A 17,961-nucleotide genomic window follows, 5' to 3' on the forward strand; every position below is an offset into this window, starting at 1 on the left:
GCCACTTCTCTCTCGGCAGGGTTCAGGCGATTAGGAAGCCGATCTATTGGCATGATCTCAGTGCATTAGTTGGAACAATATGTTTGTTGTCAGAGCTGAGTAATAACTAATCTTGCATTACATTAATTCTAAGTCTCGGTGCGGAGTCTGAGTAGCACCAAATGCCTAGGAGGGTTCGTTCAAATAGCTCAAAAGATGCCCCACTAGCTTCTAATAATGAGCAGCTTAACAGTCATTTTTCACTTTTCACAGTTTGCTTTTTAAGCAATTCATATCTGCTATGTTGCTGTTCATGTGGAAGAATTGTTTTTCTCTTCCATCCACCTGTAGCGAATACTTTCGATGTTTTCTTCAGCTGCAGATAGCTATTATTTATGGAAAATTTTGTGAGTTGAGGATTGCTTCCAGATTTATCTCCACAAACCCATTTAAACTTTACGTTGGACATCTGTTCTGAGAAAATCTGTACTTTTGCTCAGAGCAGGCTGTGTATCAATCTGCTTTCTAAGCCAGCAACTGCAAGTCTGGATGATCAAAATAAGTTTTGTCACAGGTGAAAATCCCTATAGTGTGATGATGAAATACTGTGTATCGTAGACATTAAAAAAGACAAATGCTTGGCAAGTTGATAAGTCATTAGAGAGAGTTCGACTGGCAGTATGGTGTATCAGTAATCAGTGGCAGGGATGAGCTGGGAAATCCAATCTGCTAATGGGCTTGATGAAGTGTGAAATGTTAAAGGGGAGGCAGTCTCTTGCTGTGTGCCCTTTGCAGCTGAAGCCGCTCTCATTTTGTCAATAAGATGGAAGCTGCAGAGTGGTGACAGTAACTGGGTCTTGATCTCAGCTCTGGGTGATGAGACGTCAGGACTTATTGGAAAATAATTACTTGAATCTCTAGCTGTAGTTTGTGACTTCGCCAGAACCTCTCTTCTAATTATGCCATAGTTGCCTTTTTGAAATGAGCAAAGTGCATGTAAGGAGACTTTTTTCCCTCTCCTGCCTTGGGCTCAAATTGCGGTGTTAGGAAATGTCAAGGTAAGCATTTGCTGAAGAAATAACAGCTGGTGTTGTTTTTACAAAGGAGAGAGGTAGCGTATTTACACGACAACAGGCTTGCATAATACAATTCATCATCCCTTTGTTAGGATTCTGCTTTTTTATTCATAGAAAGTTTGTCCTGATATTCATGTTGCACAGCTTTTGCTGTTTTACAGTTTTTTGTGCGGTTTTAAACCCACAATGTCTGGAGGAATGATGCCTGCACTAGTCAGGCTTTGGCAGAAATAGCTGGTATCAAATGAAAACCTGAAAAGTGATCCTTCCACTGTCATCAAATGGTAATCACCTTAAACAGAATACACTATTGGCCTCTATTGGAATTCAAATTGCAGTGTTTGTTACCAAACACAGTCTGTGAAAGGCGGTGCCATTGTATTGTGATGCATTCCAGGCTTACATATTGGCCAGGCTTTCCCATCCCTCATCATTAGGTCATGTATGGGGAAAAGACTGTCTAAATGTCTTCATAAGCCTCACAGCGGTGCAGGCCATCTAAATATAGGCTGATGTTAGTGTCTGTATAGGCTTAGTATTGATGTTTGTGCAGGTTTCAGTGGCAGATGTCACGGTCTGGTTTTCACCGAAGGAGATTTATGGGAATAGTTCTGGAGTATTTGACACCGCAGAGGTCGAGGCTAGGGCATTACACCAATCAATGGGATTAATTTGATTGAGGTCTCATGTGTAATCTGACTGGATGTGCTGATTGTTGGGGGGGCAGTCTGAGATGAGAAGGATTATGATGGTTTAAAAATTCAGTGGCGGGGGAGGTTGGGTTTTATCACTTGTCAAGTTTTCGCAATCCAGTTTTCATCAATGGCCTCTGTTATATATTCAGTTAGGTCGCATTAGTGTGTGAAAAACACACACACAGATTTGCAGTCAAACTTCAGTCCCTATTTTTTTCTCTTGAGCTGAAGCCCTCCTACTATTACCTAACTCTCCTGCATGGATATTATTATTGTAGCTGCAGCTGTTGTCATTTAGGTAATGAATAATGTTTGGAAGGAGATGCAGCACTGTACTCTGTGATGATCACTTGCCATCTGCCACATTCACTGGGCTGTAATCTACTGTACAACACGCCAGTCTCACCGTGTTTGCACTTCGAATCAGTTACAGCGCTCTGTTTTGAGACAAGTTTATCACCTTTCTCCATAGCCTGCCCTCAATCCCAGCCCAGAGTTGTGTACAAAAGATTCCTAAAACCGTGTGTCTGTGGATAATTAAAGCCAGGAGACAAGGGGATTAATTCACAATCCCTGCGAGCCTTTCCATAAACCTGCAACAGCGTCTCCAGGACGACTGCTGCGCCCGGGGGAAATGAGTCCTAATGCCACTGGGCTGCGCATTTGCTCACTTCAGTCTCCACTGTTGTCTGAGAACAATGACACTGCGGATTAACCAGCCTGTCCCCAGAACTGTGGTGTATGATTGGGACTAAGAGTGCAGCCCTCTGTGAACCTCATGGGGGTGGGAGAAAGCCTGCACCTCGTTATTTGGTCACGGCTTGCACACACAACACAACACAACGCTAACATGCAAAAACGCAGCATGCAAAGAGACACACTCTCCGGTTGTCTCCAGTTTTTGTCAGTGGAAATAAAGGGAAAAGAGTCTCCTACAATCGTTCTGTACTTTTTTTTTTCCAGCGCATATGGTCTTATGTGACAGCAACTTGGAATTAATTGTTCAAGTACTGTCTGTTCCTGTGTACGCTCCGCTAGTTCTGGGAAGCAAATAAAAATGTGCACATAAAAGCGAAAATCCCCTTCTGTAGTCAGCCTATCCATCCTATACTGCACAACATCTGGTAGCTCCCCCTTATCAGTGGTGTTTTTGGCAATGACTGTCAGGAGTGCTGATGGAGGGGAGTCTGTTTTGTGTCTGGGATTTGGTCAAGTCAGTGTTTTCTGCAAGTACAAATTAGAAGATCCCTTTGACCTCTGGAATTTAGACCTGTCCTCTGTGCATGCCCCGTCTCGCCAGCAGAGATCTAAACCTTCCTCTTATTGCTGCCATTAGCCTCTGATCCAGCCACTCCGCTGTGCATCCTCCACGATGTGCAGGGTAGAAAAGCAGCCTGCATCTACTAAAGCCAGCTCCAGATTGTTTCAATAATATTCCTCTGCTCAAGATGGACTCGAGCCAGGTTTTTTTTTGTCTTTGTCTCTGTAGTGCCTTTCATCCCTGTCTCTCCGGTCTGAGACCTCTGTAAAAGTTTTATACAAGTGCGAGAGATGAAACACCGATCCTGTCAGTGTTTTTGTTGCGTGCTAAAAGGAAGCAAAAAGTATGAGCTGCCTCAAGACTGATGCCACAAAATGGATTTCTTGCGCATTTGGCAGCTTGTATGGGGGGTGACAAACTGGAGATTTTTACAGATCAAACCTCCTAATAAACAAAACCACTGTAAATCCCTCCCATTAACTGTACATTTTAATGGGTGTCTGGTTTCTTGCCTGCGAGTGTTGGTCTCCCCTCCACCACACTGACCTAACAAACTCACATCCAGAAGGCAGTCATTTTCTTTTCTGCTGCACATCTGCCTTCAGAGCCGCGATGTGGACAGAGGGGATCCATCTCCTTCCTCTCCTCTGTTTTCTTATCTTTTTCTGCTGTTCAGAGATGGATCGTGGTGACACCCCCTCCTCTCTCCCCCTTCTTCCTCCCACAGAAACACCCCCACCCACACCATCTACCCCCTTCCCCACCACCCCCCAAGCTCCTGCATACAAGCTGGACCATAAATTCTGGAAACGTGCTGGTGTTAAAAGCCTGTAAAACCGAGCACCCTGTCTCTGTGGAGAGGACTTCTAGCAATGGGGCATTTAGTAAGAAATCTAATAAAGCACATTCCTCATAAAGTGGGACTGTTTGGTTATTTTCCCCTCTCCTTGGCCTCATTAAAGAGCTATTACTTGTTCAAGGTGCCCCATATTACTCCATCGAGGCAGTGTCAGTGTCTCATTGTTTCATATCTGACAGTTCTCATTAACTATCCAAGGACGCCAGCACACATGGCGTGAGTTTTGTTGTTAACATCTGGACAAATCCTGTTTCAATTAATCCTGTCAACAGTTGGGTTACTGAGTTCATACTCCTTCACTGCACGGGCCTTCACAAGCAATGTGCAGTGTGCTGCTTTTATTTCTATCATACGACTGAGCTGAGCCTCCCTGTCATCCAAAACTGACACACTGCTGGTTCACAACTCTATTTCTATTTCACCGCAAGGAAAGGGTAGGAAGAACAGAGTCAAGAAAGGAATGAAATGTATATTTTCATATGTGTGTGCTGCGCGCTCTAGGCCTTCCTCAAGTGCTTTTCCTGGGCCTCCACGCAGCCTACTCAGTCTGAGCAGCAGGAAAAGCTGGAGGCTACGAGGCAGCGCAAACTGATGCTTCATATCGTGGAACTGCCTTTACACGTCGTCTGACAAGTCCCGTCTCTGTTTGTCTTTTTCAGCTGCCTTTTTGGGAGACATTGCTCTGGATGAGGAGGACCTGCGATCGTTTAAAGTGGACCGAATCATAGATTTGGCTCAGAGAACCGTCCAGACTGTGAATCATACCGATACAGGTAACAGCTGCATCAAAGGTTCCAATGTAAAATAAAAAAAGTCTTCATAGGAGTGCTGAAGCAGTGTGTTTTGGACTGTGACGGCAGATCAAAGTTTCAGCAGAAGACCTAAAATGGACAGGTTCCCGCGTGGTTGGTTTCTAATTGGGGAATAATTATATACGAGGATGTTTTGTTCTCCAGCGCTACAACTGTAAAACCACTCCTATCCTGAGAGCCGGCAGCAACACCTGTCAGAGAGCAGCTTTGTGTTCTTCACGAGCTTTCTTTAAATCTTTATGCCTACAACTATCATGTTATCACTAACACAGAGCTCCACCTGTAACACCATGTATTGCGGTAATTGCTGGGCTTTGTCAGGCTGAACGCTGTTCTTAAAATCAACAGTGCTATTTAAGCAACAGCTGTGAGTCAGCAGAGACCAATAGCCTTCGCAATCCCACAAACTACAGACGAGCATGAAGCAACATGCAAGTGCATGTTGTCAGTTTGCTGGGGTTTGCTCCAGTTTAAGCACGTTGTGGGAAAAGCAACATTTTTGACGATTAAAAATACCTTTCAGCTGCTTAAAATATCCACTTGGTAAGATAGCTTTTCAGGGTAAATAGTCACGTCTGAATCAGGCAGTCGAGACAAGATTCAGGGACAGGCTATGAGTAAAGTCACCTTTGAAAATCCATCCACTTAAGCAGGTTAGTCACAGGACATTGAATTGTATGAAGCGGAAAGGCTACACTGGTGTTCAAAATGAGAAACACTATCAGTATAGTGGTATTGCATAAAACGCATTGAAGCATTGGTGCGACATTTTTCTTTTATTCCCCGAAATGATTTGTGCATGAGGCTGCATAGAAATTCAGTCAGTTCAGTATTTACACCAGCTCACCTTACACAGGTATAGACACCAGTTCGTAGTAGTCTAGAAGACTCTCATGTCTAAAGTGCATTAAAAAAAAAATGAATGGGTAGAATTCAGTCATGCCACACAGTCATCTTGGTTTCCTAAACATTTAAAGTAAGTTTAAGTGCCATTTTTGTCCTGAAAAGTGCAGGAAAAACCTCGATTCATAGTTTTCTTTCTTTCCGTATGGCATCAAACATTTAAACAAATTTAATCCGTTACCTGTCCTCTCTTTCTGGACTATTATCCTGCTCAGTCATCATGAACCTGAACACAGTTTTGTGTGTTTGCTGCTGGAGTAATGATACATCTCAGTCTCTCCACCAAAGAGCAACAGCATTTGGTTAAAGAAAAAACACAACCAGAGTAACAAATAATAAAGGCTTTGACCTAAAAAACAAAGCCTTCCCTTTCCAACCACGAATGAAGATGGTAGATTTAATCATATTCTTGTAATTAACACATCTTCCACAAGTTTTGTGTCCCCAGCACTTCTTATCAGCTAACTGAGCAGATTTGGCTGTTATCAGTCTTTTTCCACAACACATGCACAAATGTACGTGCTAATTGATCTCGCAAGACTGCTAAGATTTACTCCTGCAGACTGAAATTCAACAGAACACATTGTTCCAGCAAATTTAAAAAATCGCTGCGAACTGAGGCTTGCATGATAATCACATTTCTAAAGGAGAGACGAGGGCTCATAGTCGCTCAGCTCTAAGTATTGTTATGGAACAACAGCTTCAGGGCTTCATCGTGGTCATCCAGATGATGTCTCACAAGAAAGCTACTCTTTATGCTATAAGAATTGCTGGGGTTTGATATCTTTGGACTAGTTCCCATTTCTTTGGAAGTAGGTGAAGAGGCTCCAGAAATCCCCACTCTGCTGTTCCTACAACAACCAGCATGCATTGAGGTCAACATGTTAACTGTTTTAATAAATCTTTTAATAAATTCCTGAACAGGGACACTCATCATTATATCACAGGGAGGTTTTCATTAGAGGGAAATGCAGCACTGACAGATTTACTTCCACACCTGCACCCAGAAATGAAAAAACTGAGTGAAATCAGCTATTGGAATCTCTATCTGGGAAGCCTGTAGTGATATTTTAACCCTGTATAGAACCTGAAAGGTCAACTCTCCTAAATTATTTGGTTGAATGATTTTTAAAAAAAATCAAAGGAAAAATATAAAGTATCAAAATGGTAACAGACTTAAAACATGACTTTTTCCCAACACACCTCTTAAATTCGCACACAGCATACATATAAGGATCTTTCTCAGCACTCTTCAGTTTTGGTCATAAGACTGCTGAGGATTTTTCTCCCACTCAGATTTACTGAAAAGAGTAACTTCTGCTTTTTTAGTAGAGGATATATTGTTCTCTGATGTTGTAATGTAGCATCCACAGTGAATATTTATATCCTTTTAAGGTCACAAATTCTCAGAAATATAAAAATATGATATGTGCTGTGGACGTGGTTGATGTTTGAATATTGACATAAGGTCATTTTTATTTGATTAAATAATAACATATCTTTCATACCTCTGTTTGTTTAAATTGTTTGTTTTTTAATTAGTTAAATTAATGTCCTAATACAGTACATAAGATGCCAGTTAAAACCAGTGTAGTAATTCTTACACAGATAAAACCGTTCCTTTCATTTGTTTTTCTAAATCAGCTGCAGTAAACCCACCTGTGCATGTTTTATATTTAATATATTTAAAGCTGACTTTTAATTTGCTAGTAGGGTGATTGTGCTATATGCGGCTCACATATGGATGCTTCTTGTTTTAATCACCAGGTTTAGGTGGGAGCTTAGTCTCCATGGTAACATTAATGCGTGGTTGAGTGACATTAAAATGGTGAAATTAATTTGAAGGAAGAAAAGAATTAGGCTTCAATCAATTCCATTCACTGCAAATGGGAAGAACGGTGTTATTTGAACAAATGTCATGCTGAGGGAGGGAATGTAATTTCATAAATGAAGAATAATTATAATGTCTGATTAGCGTCAAAAAGGTTATGCAGAGGGAAAATGTATTGTCTCTGTTGGAGAAATGTTTGCTCTGTCAGACCAAGGAATGGACTGAATCCTCTTTGTTGTTCTCTTGTTTTGTTGAAATCTTCAGCATCAACCAGTCAGAGTAATCAAAACAGGCAAGGCTCCCACCGCAGGAAAAGAGCTGCGACCTCCAGACCTGAGCGTGTTTGGCCTGAAGGTGTTATTCCATATGTCATCAGTGGTAACTTTAGTGGTAAGTCACAGTTATTTGTTAATCTGATGTTTAAATTTAGAACTTCTTAATAACCCTCAGCACCTATGAAATGGGTTGTGGTCTAAACCTATGATGCTACATGGTCAAGTGTTGTTAAAGTAAATACTCATATTATCTTGGACTTGATAAATGGAATGTACAAAGACAAGTCAACCCAACAAACAGAACATATGACACAGATTAGACACATCTCAGCCACCAGATTCAAACATCAGTGACCTACACTCAAAAATGTTTGGACGCCACAAAAAAAAGATTAATAGTTTGCATCATTTTTTAAAATTATATAAACTTTTGTTGAAATTATGTTCAAATAACACATTACATTAATTAAAGGGAATTAGATTCTTTTACCCCCAAATCTACAATCAAAGTTATTTTTAAATAGGAACTTTACCTGTCTGAAATAGCCCAGATATGTTAAGATAAAGGGGGAGTTGAAGTCCTGAACTCAAGCTGAAGAAAAAATAAGTCAATTTTATTAAGTTGCCTCAACTTGAATTTAATTTCAAATCAACAAACACAGAAATTGGAGTTCAAATTTCACACGTTAAGTTGATGCAACTACTAGCAATATTATGTCAACCAAACCCGTCAAAAATAATGTTGCAGCTTGAACAGTTCATCTAAATCAGTAAACTACATTTGTTATCTTGCAACCATGTATTTAATTAAGTGATGGGAACAGGCCGCTTGAATTACTTTTTAGAGTGCAAAACTTTATTTTTTTTACATGTGATTAAATTGCAAGAATAGGCAGCCGGGTGTCCTAATCGTGACTTCTACTGGGAAATAAAGTGTTGAAGTACTTTTAACTAAGATTAACACCTAATTTATAGAAATGGAAAAAAGGTGGTATTTTGATATAATAAATACAAAACCTTTTCCATATCATCATTCAAAATATGTCCTGAGTGGTGGTTAAAAAGGTGAAAACATGATTTTTAATCTACTCTTTATCAAACTGCAAAGCCTTAAGCTGGTGTGAGCAGTACACACTTCTATTCATCCCCTTTCTTTCCATGAAATACTGTGTGTGAGTGTGTTTTCTCACCCTCTCTGACATCCCTTTCAGGCAGCCAGCGGGCGATATTCCGCCAAGCCATGCGGCACTGGGAGAAGCACACCTGTGTGACCTTTATTGAGAGGACACAGGAGGAGAGCTATATTGTCTTCACCTACCGACCATGTGGGTGAGTCAGTGGAGTTTTCAGCTCCCACATGTAGGAAGTGAACAATGGTCAGCCTCTGTCGGACGCTCATTATCTACAGCTAATTATATAGCGCCTAAGTACTTTCCTTGCCTCCTGCTCATCAGCTTTTCACCATTGTTCATCCTCTCTGCTTGCAGTCTCCCTGCAGCCAGTGTGAGTTGTTATTGCGGCCCCCTACTAGTCCTGAAAGAGGCAACCATTCAGTGGGCAGGAATTTCCTGAGCCTCATCTTCGCTCCCCATCAGTCACTGAGCACTTATGTCATGTGTGAAGTACAGGAGCAGCACACAAGAAAGAGGCTTCCTCAGCCTCCGTAACCCTGTTTATTCCGCTGAAGTTCAGCTCAGTGTCCACTCAGCATTTCTCTTTAAACAGATCCAGAGAAAGTGCTGGTTATGGCTCTTGTAGTTGCTAAGCGACTGTTGACAACCTGTTTGGACGTGTAGGCCTCTTTAATCTCGTGATAAAATATTTTTTTAATTAAAACATTTGGTGTATTTGGATACGAAACCAGTGCAACCTAGTAATTTGTGATTTTGAGGGAAAAGAGGTCAGTGCTGTTAGAGTTATTAGGGAGGTTTCCAGGGGACACACCAACCTCACATAGTTTTACTCCACAAGCTGGATGCCATTATGTCATTACACAGAATTTACCTCTCCCACTTATTTGTTTCATTTAACACAAACAGTGAAACAGAAAGCGGATGCAACTCATAAAATGGAACTTTTTCCAGCAAACTGTTAATAGCCAATTTTAGCCTGGTTACTGGCCTCCGGAGCAACAATGATGACATTATCCACACAGGCAGCAGCGGTTAGCAGTGGGAACGTTTGACTCTGCTGCATATTCAGCAGGCCCCCATCTGTCCTGTGCAAAGTTCAAGGCGTGTCTCAGGAGAGCCTGACTTGGCTCACTGTAATTAGAGAGCGGCTGTCTGGCCCACTGGGCCATTATGTGTGTGTGTGCCCGTCCTACCGACTCCCACACTGAAGCTTTCATGTACACCGAGCTGCAGCGCCGCAGCCAGGAGGCTTCTACCGTCACTTTCGGCATTTGCATCAGGAGATAGATGAATGAATGTCACTCCTGTATGTGTGGATGATGGCTTGTCTCGAACCGCTCTCCTATAACAGACCTGAGGCTGTTCAGATAATGAAGTTTTTTCTTTACAAGCCTCATTATATACATTAACTACATGCTGAAATGCAGAGCTATTAAGGATTACAGAGCCAGAGACACATTTACCCCCCCGCAGTCATCCTTGTTTCCACATACTTGTTAGTCACTTTTTCATTTAGTGAAGTATAAAATCTGGTCTCTATATTCAGACTTTGCTAACACTGCCTCTCTGTGTTTGCATGTGTGCGTCCGGCTGCTGATTCATAGGTGCTGTTCGTATGTGGGTCGCCGAGGAGGAGGCCCCCAGGCCATATCTATCGGTAAAAACTGTGACAAGTTTGGAATCGTGGTGCACGAGTTGGGTCATGTGATCGGCTTCTGGCACGAACACACGCGGCCTGATCGAGATGAACACGTCAGCATTATTAGAGACAACATTCAACCAGGTAGGAGCACAGGCCTCGCAGCAATCCCTTAGCAATAATGTGTGAGAGGCATCGTTGGAGCCAAAATAATAAGAGAACCTGGGCTGAGATTGTAAAAACAGAAAACAAACACCTGTGGGTTATACACATCTTCAGCCTGCAGGTTTCTATCAAAAACAGTTTTTAGATCTGTTGAAGCAGATATAAAACTACTCATGATGGTCTGTATTCACCTTTGACATACATACATTGAAGTTCACAGTAGGACTCTGCCTCGTATTTCAATTTTGTTTTTCTCTTTTTCCTTTCACAGGACAGGAGTATAACTTCTTGAAGATGGAGCCGGGGGAGGTGGACTCTTTGGGAGAGGTCTATGACTTTGACAGTATCATGCACTATGCCAGGAATACGTTCTCCAGGTAGGAGCCAAGCCAAGTTCCACTTCATACATCCCAGACATGAAGACTAGTCTCACATTGAGTCAGACTGAACCGTTTCCCACTTTGCAACTTTTTAACCCATCGTCGTTTTCCATTTCTTTGCATAAGGTTTGATGTCTGAATAGATCTGTAATGCATCAGGTCTGTGTCTGTATGCTACTGCTGAGTAATGTGGCTTAATTCCAGATCTTGGGATGAAGAAAGAATGCAACGCTCACTTCTTCCCTACTAATAAATCACTAGAAAACTAACATGTTGCCTCAGGTCGTGATGTTTTGAAAAAGCCTGCTGTTACTTGAATTTCTGTCTTGGAGCTGAATTGTTTGCTCATTATTTGCATTGAGGTGCAAATAGAAAGGAAAGGGTTTCTAGGGACAGGGTTGGTTTTCTAAAGAAACTACTGCAAAAAACTTCTATTTAGAAGTCACGATTCTCCTCCTCTTTTCTGGTTTTATGTATGCTGGGCCTCTTTTACTTCTATGCTCACATTGTATTGGGCTTTAGGGCAGCTGGGGAAGCACTAATGTGATTTATGTAATATTTGGACAAGGTTAAGTTGCCTATTGCTGTATGGGGATTACAGCGGGTCAAAAAATAATATACTTGCTGCATGAAGTAAGCTGTAACAAGAAATTGAATGTGCCTGGTTCCATTTAGCTTCTTCCTCTTCGGACACTGAATGGATTAAAGTGGTCTATGGCGTTGGTTCATAAGGTTTACCTGTAGTGCTAACAACAGTATCCTTTATATTTTTAAATATCATTGTGGCTTTTGCAGGATTAGTAGTTAGACAATAGATACATAGTGTTTTAAAATGATCAAAATCTGACGTCTCTGAGGGACATGTCAGGCCTGTGTAGCCATAGTAAAAGTGTTTGTAGCAGCTCCTTCGCACAGCAGGTTCAAATTAAGGCTCCTCTCCTCTGTTCCTGCTGCTTTAGCCCCAGTAAAGAAGTGTCGCTCCTGACGGCTGAGCTACCCCAGCAACAGTAGCCCCGCTTCATCACAACAAAATTTCTGCACGCCACTTTCAAGGTTATATGAAGCCTCTTGTAAAAGTTGTGCTTTCATACCATAAACCACCTCATTACGGTCCTTAAAGTTCTTTGAAGAGGTTTTTATGATGAGTAGCATGATGTCACCTGAGGCGACTGCAGGGACTCGCATTTCTGAGCCTGCAAAGCAGTTTAGCACCATCATAGCACTCAGGTGTTGCCTCGCTACTAAATGTCTTCTGCACACCAAACACAATTTGTTAACCTCTAATAATAATGACCTACATCTGGGATGGAATAAAGTAGTCAAAATTTTATTGTCTTACTAATGTCTCCCTCACCTACGCAGGAAAAGCCCTGCCAAAACTCTAATGCTCTCCAGACTCTGTAAATAGTCACTTGATTTGAAACTTAGACTTTGAACTGTGGGTAAATAACTGATAAATTAGCAGAAATAGCCAAACTGCGGAGGCCCTGCTGTGTCTGAACCTGTACTGAATTTCCTGGATACTCAAAAACATGTCACTGAGAAGTTCTGTTTGTAAAAGCAGAACTGCATTCTGAAAATGATGCTCGAATTTGTCAGAGCTGACCTCATTCTCGACTCCCTGTCGTCTGCTACAGGAAGCCTTGCCAGATGTTGTGCTGTCGTTCAGCACTGCACAGGAGTGTTGCGGTGTTCGACTAGAAAAAGCTGCATGAGAAACACTTGGTCAGTCTGGGCTCTTACTTTAGTCATCATAGGCTGAGGTTAATTCCAGGAGTTATTTCCCAGCCGTGTGGCCTCAGAATAGACCTTTTTGAGAGAAGCTGACTCTGATTCAACTTGTGATTCATTATTATAATTACGAAAACATCACTACACTTCGTGCAAAGTGGCTTCTTGACTAACCTGGTTGTAGACAATTATTTTGTAAGCTGTGACGACCAAACTTTACATTTTGGTGACATGTGCAGGATATGACCTAAGCTTTGTACCTTTGCCTCAAAATCTTTTTTTTTTTTTTGGCCAGATGCAGGAGCAGTCACTCCAATTATGCAGTGTTCTACCTATAGCAGGAATAGTTTTGACAGCCCTCAGTAAGCCAGAGTGGGTATAATGTGTTTTCTGGCCACATGAAAGTCAAAAGCAGAAAGACCGTGATCATTACTACCTCAGTCTGATATAAGAACCAGCTGTTGGCTGTTCTTACTTGCTCCTCTCCGTCAGCTGTATATATATATATATATATATATATATGCTTTTTTGTTTTTCCCCACCACAGGCTCTCCCATGCCCCGGGTTACTCTCTCAGTGTAGTGGCCTCTTCCCAAATCAACTGCCATGCTCTTGCGGCAAACAGATTCTGGGAAGCAGAGAGGGAATCTTTGTCTAAACGGAGTCTGAGGCTGGATGTAGGCCAATGTACAGAAATTCCTGTCTGGCCTCGTCCATCCAGACTGTAGGTCAAGAATGCACCTCACATTGAACGGAGCTGAAGAGGTGCAGTTGGATTTTGTTTGGTTTTAATGTTGATAACAGCACAAGAAAATGAAAAAAACAGAGTAACATCTGGGAAGATGCAGAACATGGAGTACATTTCCACTTCATAGTGCAACAAACTTTTGGTTTGCAGGATTCTTTTGCTGACCTGAACAAAGTCCGCTGCAACTGATAAACCGTTGTTTGTTGTCTTTTGAGGAAAGGTTTTTGTCTCATATTGGATTTCAGTCAGTTCAGCACATTTCAGTATAGCTCTTGTCACTCTAAGGTCAAGATTTGGACTTAACCTCTTAATCTTTGAAATTTTCAGTTTGCCCTTCAGCTCACAGCACAATGGAGCAATCCACTCCTAAAGTATATTTATGTGGGGTAATCCGCCCCGTTCTGTTTTCAGTTCAGCCCTGACTGTGTTCTCGCCCTAATTCGTGGAACTGTGCTGATCAATAAGACTGCTTAGAGAGGTTGTGGTGCCGCTTCTGGGGAATGTTTCACAGAGCTGTATTAGCAGACGAGGGGCTCCTGTTAGCTCTTCACAAGTCATTCCAAGCGTTTTCTCTTTAGCGCTGATTGGCTGATTTACCTGTGCCAGTGTCTCTTCTTTGTCGCTCCATTGTTAGCCAGTGTGTTTGCCCGGTGTTTTACAGTAAATCACCGTGGGAAGCCAGGGCCTTTGCCGCGGGTGTTGTTCGGAAGATTTCATGGCTTGTCTTGATGTTTTGCTGTGTCTCCTGGGGACAAGCAGGGCTGATCCCATGCTTTTTGTCTGGGGCGTGTTACCCGACCCTCAGCTCTGCCGGCCCCCTCCTTTGCTCCGGAGATATTTTTTAGGACTGTTGCGTGGAGCGGTGCCAACTCAAATAGAGACCTGCCAGTGTGCCCTTTGTCTGTTCTGACACCGGCTGGAGTGGCATTTTTCACCAGCCGCCAGCATACGGGCTCCTGGAAGCGCACAGACAGACAGGGAGGCAGAGTCTAAACTGTTAGCTCAGGCTGCTCTGTTTGCACATGCCTGGCGTTGATAGGCATGTCACCATGGGAACGGCCAGGGAGCCAGGCCGGTCCTCGCCAATACTTAGAGAAAAATGAAGATGATAAACTAGCAAAGTGTCATGTGAGGCAACAGTAATAAAAAAAAAAAAAAAAAAAGAGTCTTTCTGGACTAAATGTTCTGTTCTGTCATTTTTTAAAAGCTGCGTAGATCCTTTACCTGATCAAATTTATAGTTCTCTTTTTTGGAGTTTGAAATCTAGCAAGAATTTGGCTGACGTTCACATGCCTGCCTCACAGCTTATGCAATTTATTTTGATCGTTTGGTAACTCTGAAGAAGGGATAAACTTGGTCCATCTGTAGGACAGACGTGTGTAAAGAATGATCTCAGCTTTAACCTCTGAGGCAAACCGTGTGACCCCAGCCTCAAAAGAACAGTGATAAGCGACTGCAGCAGTGACGAGTAGATCTGAAAGATGGATGAAGTAGATAAAAAATGTAAAAAGGATGACATGTAGAGGGAATCTAAGCACATACATGCACACATTGATAATATGTTGAGTAGAAGAACTTGTTGTAGTTAAGAAAACAATCACATAGCATCAGATTTTAATGAACCTAATTAGAAAGTTAGAAAGCGGTGATGGGTGGAAAAGTGTGTCAAGCACGCCCTTAATGGTTACATTATCATAAGAGAGTTTATTTGTAGATAAGAGGCTTAATTTGCTAGCAGCTGGGTATCAGTAAACATGCCCATTGTGAAGTCAACAAGTAGAAAGCCTCTTAAATTCCATTTTCTCTTGGTGTCAGTTCAGTACAAACAATAAAATACTGACTGATTTCAACAGATGTCTGATTTACATCTGAAATCTCACAAATATTCAGACATCTCATGGTGGCAAAATGTGTATTAGTGTTCTCAATCTTCGTTTCAGCGTTAATCCCAAAGTGAATATGAGAATTAGCCCTTCATCCCTCGCTGGTGTGGTCATTGGATTTACTGAATTTTTCTACAAAACAACCACATTTTGTTTGGATTTGTCAAGACTGGTGGCGCTCATTTCATCACAGCTTTTAGAAGTCTCAATCCTTTAAAAACAGTTATTAATAATGTTGACAGTGATTGAATTGTACAGATCGATGGTAATTCACTTAATCCTTAAGCAAACATGTTTTGCGGCGTACGTGCATGTTGGATTAGTTAGCAAGATTGTGTGTGTGTGCCGTCTGAGTTTCATGCAACATTAACATCAGCCTCCCTTTCTGAATTACAGAGGCATCTTCCTGGACACCATCCTGCCACGCTACGATGTGAACGGAGTGCGACCACCCATTGGCCAGAGAACCAGACTTAGCAAAGGGGATATTGCACAGGCACGCAAACTCTACAAATGCTCCAGTAAGACCAAAATGACAGATTCTGTCTGCTATGGGTTTTTCTAGTCTATTTTTGCATGTGTGCACAGCATCGCCCTGAGAGAGGCCTGTAGCTCCTCCTGCCTTCTCCAGATGCAGCTCGGACTGTGTGCATGTACCATTGATGTGGTGGTTCCTTGGCTACAGCGTCCGAAGCTCCCAAGCTGGGAGGAGTGTAAACACTACCCAGGGACAGGAAGTTTGTCATCGCTCTTTCCCAGATAGATGCAAAAGAACAGCTGGTCTTGTGAAGACAATGATGTCCACACATCCCAGCGTGTAAACTGTAAATTGTTGCAGCAAAACGCTAAGGAGAGTTACGTAAGGCTGCCTCAGTTTGTTTGCTTCCAGAGAAGACAGGAATGGCTTGAAGTAAACAGAATTTATAGCAGTAACAGATGTAAATCGAAGAACATCTTAAATCATGGATAGCGGAGCTGTCACCCTCACATTACAGCTCACTGAATAAACAGTGATGGTTCACCACATGGACCAGTCAGTGTGGTTTTACAGCACTACTGGAAGTCTTAACCGTAAATATATCGGTGTGTGTTGATGGAAGTGCTCTGTCTCTTTCATCAGGACAGTCTCTGTCTCGTGAGGAAGACTGGATGATGTGGCGCACATTGTGGGGGATGAGGTAGTGAGTCCCTCCACGTGTTCCTGGAAAAAGAATCCTTAAAGAGTCATGGATCTCTCATTCATGCCGCATTCCCGGGAGTGTTCGTCATGTGTCGGTGTGCGCCTGAGCGCTCGTTAATGCTTTAGGATTGGCAGACCTCTGCCAGGCTTTATTACACACCGCTCGTAGCTCAGGGCTCATCGTTTTGTTGCTCACACAAAATCCTCGAGGGAAGCAATGAACGCAAACAGGCGGGGAAGATGTTTTCTTAACTCCTACTAAATGCAGCCCAAGGTAAAAATAACACAGAGGTAATTGTGAATTCATAAACAGTTCTCAAGATGGACAACTGAAGATACCAATCTGCTCTCTAGCATTTCCTCCCTGACTTAATTAAATACGTCTTTTCCCCCAGTTGGCCTGAGGATCCATCAGCCGCTCCATGAGGCTGTTGTATTGTGTTTGGAGTCGGTCTTCACACACTTGCACACTTAGTTTTGCCAGTCAAACTAAGGGTTGTTTTTTTTTTCACTGGCAACACGTACATAATGCATCACATCCTCCAGAGGCCTGGGTTATTTATAGAGGGCCAGGTTTATTTTCAGAGGATGCTCAGAGAAAGTGTCTCACACTCTCTATGCCTTTGTGTGATCATCATCTGGGGTAGATGGGGGTGGGGACGGGTGAGATGCAGGGTTGTGGGTGAATATTATAAGCAGATGTGCTTTTGAACATAAAAGAGCTGCTCTTTACTTCCTGTTTGCTGTTATAATTCCAGCTTCAAGTATTTGTCTCTCCGGCGAGGTTTCAGGGATTGACTTCAGAGCCTGAATTAGCGGCTTAGGTGTTTTCAAGCAGAGACTAATTAAGAATGTGTCGTGCTCTAAAGTTCGGGCCTTAAGTGCAGATTTGTGTTTCTTTGCACAGGATGCGGAGACAGTCTGCAGGACAGCAGCGGGAACTTCTCCTCTCCTGGCTTCCCCAATGGATACTCAGCCTACATGCACTGCATCTGGAGAATATCAGTCACACCAGGGGAGAAGGTATGAGCATATGGAAAGTGCCAGATTTGTGATGCCTTTAAACAAGGACCACTGACTGCTCATGCTGATGCTGTCTTTGTCTCTTGATATTTACCTGAGCATAAGCAGTGTATGACCTTTGGCCCCTACTGCGATGGTAATCATGCTTTCTTGGTTTTCAAGATCATTCTGAACTTCACCTCCATGGATCTGTACAGGAGTCACTTGTGTTGGTATGATCATGTGGAGATCCGAGATGGATACTGGAGGAAGGCTCCCCTCAAAGGTCAGTGTTAAGAGGACAGAACTGAACTCGAACAATAGGGTGAAATCTCCAGATGTCTTGTTTTGTCCTACCAATCACATAGATTTCAAAGATAGTCAGTTTACTTTCACAGATTACTTGGAA

At 42.4% G+C, this 17,961-nt stretch overlaps 1 protein-coding gene across 1 annotated transcript in view; it reads left to right on the forward strand.

Annotated features, from left to right (window-relative positions):
• Nucleotides 1–17,961, forward strand: part of bmp1a (bone morphogenetic protein 1a) — a 30,158-nt gene that overhangs the window by 4,411 nt on the left and 7,786 nt on the right. Inside the window, exons 2-9 of the mRNA XM_023287266.3 lie at nucleotides 4,530–4,643; nucleotides 7,681–7,806; nucleotides 8,903–9,020; nucleotides 10,429–10,607; nucleotides 10,900–11,005; nucleotides 15,767–15,891; nucleotides 17,458–17,573; nucleotides 17,736–17,838. Of these exons, the coding sequence (XP_023143034.1) occupies nucleotides 4,530–4,643; nucleotides 7,681–7,806; nucleotides 8,903–9,020; nucleotides 10,429–10,607; nucleotides 10,900–11,005; nucleotides 15,767–15,891; nucleotides 17,458–17,573; nucleotides 17,736–17,838 (987 nt within the window). The remainder of the gene's footprint in view (nucleotides 1–4,529; nucleotides 4,644–7,680; nucleotides 7,807–8,902; nucleotides 9,021–10,428; nucleotides 10,608–10,899; nucleotides 11,006–15,766; nucleotides 15,892–17,457; nucleotides 17,574–17,735; nucleotides 17,839–17,961) is intronic.

Source organism: Amphiprion ocellaris, chromosome 6 (assembly GCF_022539595.1).
Source record: "Amphiprion ocellaris isolate individual 3 ecotype Okinawa chromosome 6, ASM2253959v1, whole genome shotgun sequence".
Taxonomy (NCBI): domain Eukaryota; kingdom Metazoa; phylum Chordata; class Actinopteri; family Pomacentridae; genus Amphiprion; species Amphiprion ocellaris.